This window comes from Poecilia latipinna, unplaced genomic scaffold (assembly GCF_001443285.1).
Source record: "Poecilia latipinna isolate Pla-1442-1.1 unplaced genomic scaffold, P_latipinna-1.0 Scaffold5654, whole genome shotgun sequence".
In the NCBI taxonomy this organism is placed as follows: Eukaryota; Metazoa; Chordata; class Actinopteri; order Cyprinodontiformes; family Poeciliidae; genus Poecilia; species Poecilia latipinna.
Window position 1 is genome coordinate 1 of NW_015118270.1, and position 9,265 is coordinate 9,265.

The window sequence follows — 9,265 nt, forward strand, 5'->3', positions numbered from 1 at the left end:
CATGCTAATTATTACTGCTCTATATTTCAGGCAGTCCGTTTGATTTCTTGTCCCATTGAGAGAGATAGTGGCTCTCTGTCTCAAACTTAAAGGGTCACAAGGAGGAGAAAACAGAGTTAGGCTCTAATTACAGAATCTCTGCAATACTTTTTGCCACCACCTCCAGGCAGGGAGTACATATTTTGTGCCTTGTCTTTTTGTCTGCATTAATATTGCCCTCTCTGCTATACCCACCCCTAAAACTGTGTGCAAGGCTGCGCTCAGTGATATCATGGAGGGAAAATCAATTCAATTTCTCAAAGCACTCTGGGTAGTCTGAGTCCGTACGCCATCTGGATGCCGCTCTGTTCTTGTCTGTGTTCTGTTCCCTGGGAGCCGGCCGCTGCAGCTATCAACTATTTGGCAAGCAGCTTTATTACCAGGCTTGAATGCATAGCAACAGTTACCATCATCCATAACCCCTGGCAAGAGATACAAGAATTAAACTAATCTATTTTATTAATGATGCAAAAGGTTGGGTTTTTTCCTACCATTTAATGTATTTTCTGCTGTTCTTAAGCAGCTTGAAAGAGGCCGGAAAAATCTCTCTTTAGAGAAAATCACTTTAATGTTTGGCAATTAGACACATTCCATATACAAAATGTGTTAGTTTGTAAAGGGCAGAGTTGTCCTTTGTGTCTAAATATAGAAAATAAGTTTCACAACTTTCTAAATTGAAACTTTATGATTCATTGGTACCGAAATATCAACATTTTTGCAAGTGAATGCAGTGCTTTGACCTATTTTCTGAATGTATACTTTTCTTTTTCCTGATTATTTCCACAATTCTAAGTGACCTAACAGTTGTACGTTATAAAATTAAAATCACTGGTGTCACAATTGTTATTGCCTTGTTAATATCTTTAAAACATATGTAACTGTAAAAACAAGCTATAAGTAAATGAAAACACTAAGTATGAAAATACGCAACTATCCTTAATTTCTTTAGCGTTATTTCAGTTATCCAGTGCGATTCCACATTAAACCGCTAGGTTGCGTATGTCGCATTGGTGGCATAGAGAAGGTCGGGCACAGAAGAAGAATAAACCTTACACGAAGCTCAATATATGTGTTTTATCCTTTCTCTATCGCTGGTCAGTAAAAATTTATTTTCATGCATATATATTGGTATCTTTTAAGAATTGAAGAGGTTATGAAAGCGAGTGTCACCTCGTGAGTCTCGTTGTTCATTTTGTGATTAGCATTGTGTACAAAATGGGACATGTTTCTGAAAGCTAATTAATTCTAATGCTAGCGGCCTTTGTACGTGTGTGAGCTCGTAGAGGGGCAGCTGAGGGACTGCTGAATTCACTTTGAATGTATTATGTTTTACTTCTTAAGACGGTTTCCACACTTGGACATTATTTTAGTGTCATTATTTGTAACATTGACATTTCTTCATAGGTTATTTGCAAAAAACCCAGAGAAACAATATTGTTATGATATCTAGAGTAAGGAATGGCTGCCTATGGGTGTTTTGTGGTTAAATTGTAGTTTTTGTGTAAGAAATAACACACTGTTATTGTTTTAAAACAATGAATACAATTAAAGGCTTAAATGCTTAAATGTTAAAGTACGTTTTATTCGTGCAAAATAAAAGTAGTAAAAGCTATTTAAAATGATTTTAAGTAAATTCATATATTTTTATTTTGATGAAAAATACAAAACATTCTGAGAAACAAGGACAAAGTATTGGAGTTAAAGCACTAACTTGTTTAGAGAATTAAAAGCCATCTGTGAATAGATTTTGTCATTTCATAAAATTCACATCGTTAAATGGAGCGTGTTAAAATAATTCTCGTTTGGTTTAAAGGCATGTTATAGCCATTTGTGATGTACTGAATCAAAGAGTTACTCTGTGATGCCTGGAGTATTTGATACATGGAGTATTGTATATGCATTGTTGTTCAGTATTATTCATTGCACAGAAGATAATTAAACCTTCCTGTTAGATGCTAAAGGAATCTCAACGTGTGTCTCATCTTTTCTATGTCGCAGCGTCAAACATTGAAAAACGAAATTTACACTTTAACCTGGTGGGTAACAAAGCTAAACCGTATGCTTCGAATTTCTAATTTGCAATCCATGACTTCTTTTATGCTTGGGATACAAAAATGCTTGTAAAGTACGACTGAGGGTCTGCTGTGCTTTGGGCATGTTTTTCTTCCAAAGGACCTTGAAACCTTGTTGAAATGGATTCTAACACTCAGGTAGATTCTGTCTGAAAACTAAAAGCTAGTAGTCATATTGATTTTTAATATGTTGTCAAATCTGTGCAGAAATGCTTCAAAAAGACACAAGATTAATCTTTTCTCATGGGAATTTCAGTTCCCAGAACTAAAGAAAGCTGAGTAGAGCTGAAGAAATCATGAGAAAGGACGCAAGGTTCTGAACAATCAAGAGATTCTCCAAAGAAGAATGTCAAAGGTTCTGTTTCCTACATGCTCCAACAATGTGGAAGGTTATGAGAGGACTGAGTGCTTCTACTGTCAGAAGGGTGTCAATAATTGTATCTACAGCGATTGTTTAAATACTATTATTACTTGTATGGATTTTTTTTCCTCATTGATTTAGTTCACTCAATTTAAAAATTAGATCATTCTACAATTTTCAGTGGAAGATTTACTACTGCAATACAGCCTTTATTTTTTATTTTTTTTTACCAGGGATGATACAAATGTAGTTGGCTCTGTACACATTCACCATGTGACAAGGTGTCAGAGGAAAATACTGCTTCAAATGAAAAACACAAAACCAAAAGTTGGTTGACTCACACATAAAAGGTGGTAACAACCTTGCATATTGTATATTTGCTGCGTTTTAAGCATGTTTCACCACAGAACTGATTTGCATGTATAATCTTCCATCAAAAGATTTTGTTCCCCATACAGATCTGGGTAAATCATAAACAGTCATTTATGAGCCCCAGTCTGATACTTCTTTAAATCATTCTCATATATGCTTGAAACCTCCGCAGCTTTAAAATGCAATGAAGCAACACACCGCATTTCATCAGTGTTGCATGCTCTGCATCATTATTGTGATTGTGTCCCATTTAGTTTACTCACCGCCACTGACGTCCCAGTTGCTGCAGTGTTTCTTGTCCATTTTTATTGACAGCTAGAGACATGTTGTCCCACTGGGAGTTTCTGCAGGACAGCTTTGATTTGCTGCTCCATTGCAAGACAGGTTACGTTCAGAAAGGTAAGATATTGTTCTTCTTACAACATCTTCTAAAATATGGATTGCTTCATCATTTGTTTCTAAAGATGAAACTACTCCAGAAGCTTCATGTTTACCTGCTTCATCCAGTTCAAAACAAGTTTTGATGTGTATTGCGTGATCCTGTTGGAACACCCAGTTGTGTCAAAATTTCAAACATCGATAATTAAACCCAAATTCATACTCCAGAATTTATCAATAAAGTCATAATTTCTTTCTCAAGATATATCTGATTCAACAGTCACAGTCTTCTGTAAATTCATATCTTGACTCTGCTGATGTTTTCATGGGCAGGTTGCTGACATGGTAGGTTAATGCTGGTATGTTTATGCTTTCTTTTAATATAGCTTGTTGATAATTTGGATCATGGCACATTTCAGTACTCTTTCAGTTAGCAATATGCAGACAGCTTGCAGCAAAGAATGTTCTACTTAATCAATTAGAGTTTTGCTTTGAGACACAAAATACAGTGACTGATCTTTCAGCTGGACACTATATAGTTATCCTTCGCCAAAAAAAACTGAGCAAACCATGTGTAACAGATCTCTCCTTTATAACTGTGAATATTATTGTAGAGCCAGATGCTGCAAGGCTTTCTTTGTTTGTTGGAAACAGTTTGTGTATATCAACACAATAGTGGGCATGGCTTTAATTCAGTCTTCTAAGGTGTTCATGTGAAAATAGATTGATTTATTTTTAATTGGTGTGCAAATTGTGACCACATAGCTTACTGTAGTTACAGTTTACATGAAGTCTAAGACAGTAGTAAGGGAACAAAGTGGAGTTGAGCTTCAAGGACTTTTATTCCAGTTCTTTAAAAATGTCTTAATTAGGATTCTAATTGGATACAGATCAGATTCTTATTTATAGTTCAATATGTTACTGCTGTGTTTAAGTGCATTAAATACAGCCCTGTAAGATTAGCATATTGTGTCACGAGTGCTACCCTACTCACTAAGCAAAAGAATGAGCAAATCCTGCGGTTCTTTGGATTTGCAACCAAAACATACTGAAGTTGGATGTACTGCCAATTAGACTTCCAATTTCTGAAGTAAATGGAGAACAGCACTAGCTACTGTGTGTTATAAGACTGTTGGGACTTCTGTGTCAGAGGGCAAACATGACATAGATGTTGTAAAACATGACATGATCAGCAAGAGTCAGACATAATTTGGAAAAGCATGAAAGTCCATTTATTGTCACTCACACTTTAATATAACATCAGCTTCATGAACTGTTAAATGCAGTGTGACAAAAAGAAAACGCCATGTCTCAGATTTTAAGTTGTAAAAGGACATCTATTAGCATTAAGTGTGGATTAATTAATGTATAAACATATTTTATTTTAATGATTTCAAATATATAAATCTGTGTCCTTCATGATGTAAATTTGTCTTAGGACAGGATTACTCCTATCTCACAGAGAGCTCACATAAGGTTAAAATAGCCGTGCCACGTCCCCCTCTGGTCCTTGGTATGTTATCTGTTTGTTGAAAGTCACAGCCTAACCCAGATAACCTGTATGAAATGGAGATAAGCAGGGAGTATTATCACTTTCTCTTGTTACCCTGTCCCTGGATTGAAGGGTACTTCAAAAGGCAGCTGGTCTGCCTGTAGCTCTGGAGGAAAAAGAGAGGATGACACAAGCCCAGCTTGTCTTTGAATAGCAGGTGTACCTTTTCCTTTTATTCTGGGCCTGAATGAGAAATGATGGTCAAAGCACAGAATCAAAGTCTGTTTTTTTCCTACTTGCAGCAGCAGCAGAGCAGAGGCTAACCGGAGAAACAAATTTTCATTTGAAATCAGTCAATACTTGTGGTGTATATGCACACATAGAAGTGTGTCTGTGAAGGCGTATGTGAGTAAGAGTTGGCGCTGATACGAGGAAACCAATAACAAATGCCTAATTTGAAATAAAAAATATTTCAGACTTTTCTTTAAGCATTCCCCCTTGTCCTCTTGCTGCCAGGAGAGATTAATAACCATGGCAGCAAATCTGAAATTCATATTGCCTTCTGTTGAAAAGGCATTGACCATGATTGGTCTATGAAAGGCCGCGAGTTCAAGGGTTGCAGGGATACTGGGGATAGTGGAGTGAGAGGGGATGTGTGGAAAGCTGGGGCATGTGAGAGGAGGGGAATGGGATGATGGGAAAACAAGATTGAGGGAAGCAGGGAAGTGATGGGGAAAGGAGTAAAGTGAAGAGGATGAGGAAGGGAAGGACAGCGTGGGGAAGAATGTTGGTGAAGAGAAGTGGATGTGCTAGAAGTTGAGGCTACATTGGGGTCCACAGAGAGAGCTGTGTGTTGTAAAATGATATGGTGAAGATTGGAGAGAGCAGGGGAAGGTGGAAGTGGATTGGGGTTCGGAACGCCCAGAGCCACAGGGTGTGTAAAGCTCTCCTGTGTGAGTGGGAGACTGACATGGAATGAGTGCTGAACTTGTCTTTGCAACAAATCTGGATGAATCAACTGAGGCTCCATCAGGCTGTGCAGGGGGACAGGTTTGTATTGTTCTTGTGAAATAAAACAACTCTCTGTCCGTGTGACATGTGTGTAGCTTGTCTGTGTGTGAATATCTGGACTTTCCTGTATCTTTTCCAGGACTTTCTGCATGTGCTCTCTTGCTTGCTCCTGGAGGACACGATATTTGTCCATCTCCTCTGCTGAAAAGCTGATTGGTGTAGTGGTCTCTACACCTGTCTGTTTGTCATCTGTCCTAATCTCCTGCAGACAGAGATTTTGGATACTGCTGGGATTTGACTCAGCAGTTTTCAGAGGACATATTGAACTGACACCCTCTGTTTCAAGGGCCTCGTGGATCTTAGCTTCCTCCTCTCTCTTCTTTTCCAGACTCCTCTCCAGCAGATCCTTTTTTTCCTTTGCCTTTCTTTGGATTGCAGGAAGTTTTCCAATGAGAGGTAAATTCAATGTCTTGAACCCTGCCTGTGGCAGAGTTTTACTAGGATGTAACTCTGGAGAAGCTGTGTCTGAGATGCTAGTTGCATCGGATGCAGAGGGTAAGTGGTCTAGCTGCGAACTTGTCTCCTTTAGCAGTAAGGGATTTCTGTCACAATTGAGGTTTGGCCCTTTTAGACGTGATATCTGGGGGAATGACTGGGAAACTGACAACATGGAGGGAGTGAATGTGGGGTTGCTGTGCTTCCTTGTCTCCAGGGAGGTATCTGCAAACATTGACAATGATTTGCATGAGCTGACAGACAACCTATCTACAGTGATTCCTGAGCAGGTACTGCTTTTGCTCCACTCACAGCTTAGCTCTGACAAGCTGGTACTGCTACAGGGGCTGCAGGAACGTGGGCTATGGCATCTACTGCCCTGTGCACCTATTGCAATCTGGCAGCTGGATGGATGTTGGCTTGCCCACCACTCAGGGCTTGAGAGGTGCCTTGAACTTGACCGCCTGGAGCCTGCACACCTCCATGTGCTACATGGGCTGTCTCTGTTGTCACAAATTGACTTGGTGCATGAAATGGACCTGCTTGTTTCCCTGTCTTCCCAGCTATCACTGTTGCCAAAAGTCCACCTGTCGGTGCTGCTCCTGTCCCAGTCTACATCCTCTGGCTTCTCATGTCTCTTGCTCCAGCAGCTAGGACTTGGGTTAAGCCTTCTCTCATTATCCCACTCAGCTGATTTATTTTTTGGGCTCCATCCAGTCCTTAACCTGCCCTCCTGACTGCCTCCAGCAGAAGCACCTCTTGTCCACTCCCTCTGTTGGGGGTCTGAAGTCAGACCTCTGTCTCTGCAGCCTGAGCGCCTCCCTGATTTCCTGCTCTCACCATGAATGAATTCTCTGTCCCTGTGGAAGAGTTTTCTCTTTTTCATCGGGCCGCTACCACAGCTGTTGTCAGGGTAACAGAAGTCAATGAAACTCCTGGGGTTGCCATGGTGACCCCTTTCCCAAAACGGTGTTGAGTTGCATCCCGGCGAGAAGGAACGAAAGGAGAAGTGGGACCGCCAGGGAAAAGCGGCTGTATCTCCTGCTCGCTCTCTCTCCCCTACTGTGTCTGTGAGCCTGTTGAAGACGCTGTATGGTTCTCTCTGCTCAGTGTCCAGCTCTGACTTGAATTTACCACAGCGGCTCCTATGAGACCTCCTCTTTCTGACAGAGACAGATACTGGCTCTGCCACACATCTCCCCAGGAGACAGTCGCTGCCTGCACCAGCCACCCTCCTCACCCTTTTCTTTCTTTGCTTCCTTTTCTTTGCCCATGTCTCTTCAGTGTCTACTGCTCTGCAAACTGCAGAGACAACACTCCTTACTTTGCACTTTGCTAATTGGTGGTTGTTTGATGACCTTTCTTTGTTATCCTTCTTCTTCTTTTTCTTTACCAGTTTGTGTTTCTTTGTGTTGGTCTTCCTCTTTCTGGGTGACACTTTTGGGACACCCACATGCGACTCTGGTGCTCTGGCAGACTTGTGTATTGTCTCACTCCCACATTCACACCTGGACGGGCTGATGCACATCCCTTGTGTGCCAGGGTGGGTGACAGACTCTAATTTACAGCTCAGGGTTGTGATGGCTCTCTTCCTGATCCCTCCTGCACCCTCTAATCTGCCTCCCGGAGGATTCTGTGAGTTTGTGTCAGAGCTGTCACTCTGAGTAGGGTCAAATGGATGGGGGGCTACCCCCTCGCAATTTTCCTCACTTAGCATGCACCTTCCTTTGTCTGATTCTGTTTCAGGTGATGGAAGGTTTTTGTTTTCAAGGAGCAGATGTGCTTCTGTCTCTACATTGATATGTTGCTCATTTTTTCCCTGTCTATGTGTTCTAATCTCATGTCTTTCTTGTCCTTGCAAACAGGAATGTGCATCTGCTGTATGAACAGATGGCACAAATGGATTTAATTCACCTGAAAGAACACACAACAGTTTTTGTTGCGACTCTTGCAGATCTTCACTGAGTCTTTCTGCAGGTCGAAGATTTGTGCAGAGCGGCTTGCAGCTGTAGGAGATTTGTGGTTGAGTCTTGGTAAATTTAAGCAAACTGACAGGCCATCTCAGTCGGGTTGAACTGTCTTTGCCTTGCACGTATAGAAAATCACCTCCCTTCCTCTTTCTCAGTGTCTCTTGGTGTCTTTCTGCAACTCTGTCTTTCTGTTTGGTGTCCACGTGAGACACTGCCAGTGCAGTGCCACATACGGTCATTGAGGTCTGCGACTGTGAGTCTAATAAGTCCTGGCTGTGATTATCACTGGCTGCAGCAGAAATAGGAAAACATTCCATCTGTTCCTCTTTTCTGGCAAGCTCTCCGGGGATTGGCTGCGTGTCCCTTAGCAAGACACTGTCAGAGCTGGACTTGTCCTTTTCACTTTCAACTGCTTCCCCTAGTTCCCTGCCGATATCTTCCATTATAGCCTTTACTCTTTCCTTCATCTGATTTCTTTTCTCTCTTTCCTCCTCCTCCTGGTCGGAAAAGACGGAGGCAGAAGGCTCTAGTCTGGGCCCTCTCCGAGAGAAACAGAAGGACACTCCGAGCCTGCTTCCCACCTGCCCTGGTGTAGGGGAAGGCAGTTGGGGGCAAAAGCTGTGGCAAGATTGTGGATGCAATGCTGGAGAGTCTGTGTGAGATGGTGAATGGATCAGTGGAGACTCTCGTAGAGCTGTGGCTAAAGATATTTGTGAAAGAGATTGGCAAGAATCATCAGACTGATGGCTGAAAGTCCTGGAGTCTGTAGTAGTGATTTGCTGGAGTTGGTCACAGGCTTTAGATTTGTCCTCTGAGCTGCAACTTCTTTGGTCCACATCTTTTTCTTCCATCTCACTAACAGATTTAACTGCACGCCTTAACCCATAAGTCCTTCTTGGAACTCTGCAACAAGATAAAAAAAGAAAAATATTTTATTTACAGCTTCATTTTTATCAACATATATTGCTTAACAGTTGCTTAAAATCTAATCTAAGAGCCTCTTGAATGAAATTAAATACTACTTGATGTTCACGGTTCCTATTCCTGATTTCCTGATGCGCATTAAGTTAGAGGG

General features: G+C 41.3%; 1 protein-coding gene across 1 annotated transcript; it reads right to left on the minus strand.

Annotated features, from left to right (window-relative positions):
- Positions 1-4,429: 4,429 nt before the first annotated feature.
- Positions 4,430-9,113, minus strand: LOC106943669 (G patch domain-containing protein 8-like). The gene has a single exon (XM_015026976.1). The coding sequence runs from the start codon at positions 9,039-9,041 to the stop codon at positions 5,265-5,267; it is 3,777 nt and encodes a 1,258-aa protein (XP_014882462.1). The 5' UTR covers positions 9,042-9,113; the 3' UTR covers positions 4,430-5,264.
- Positions 9,114-9,265: the final 152 nt, after the last annotated feature.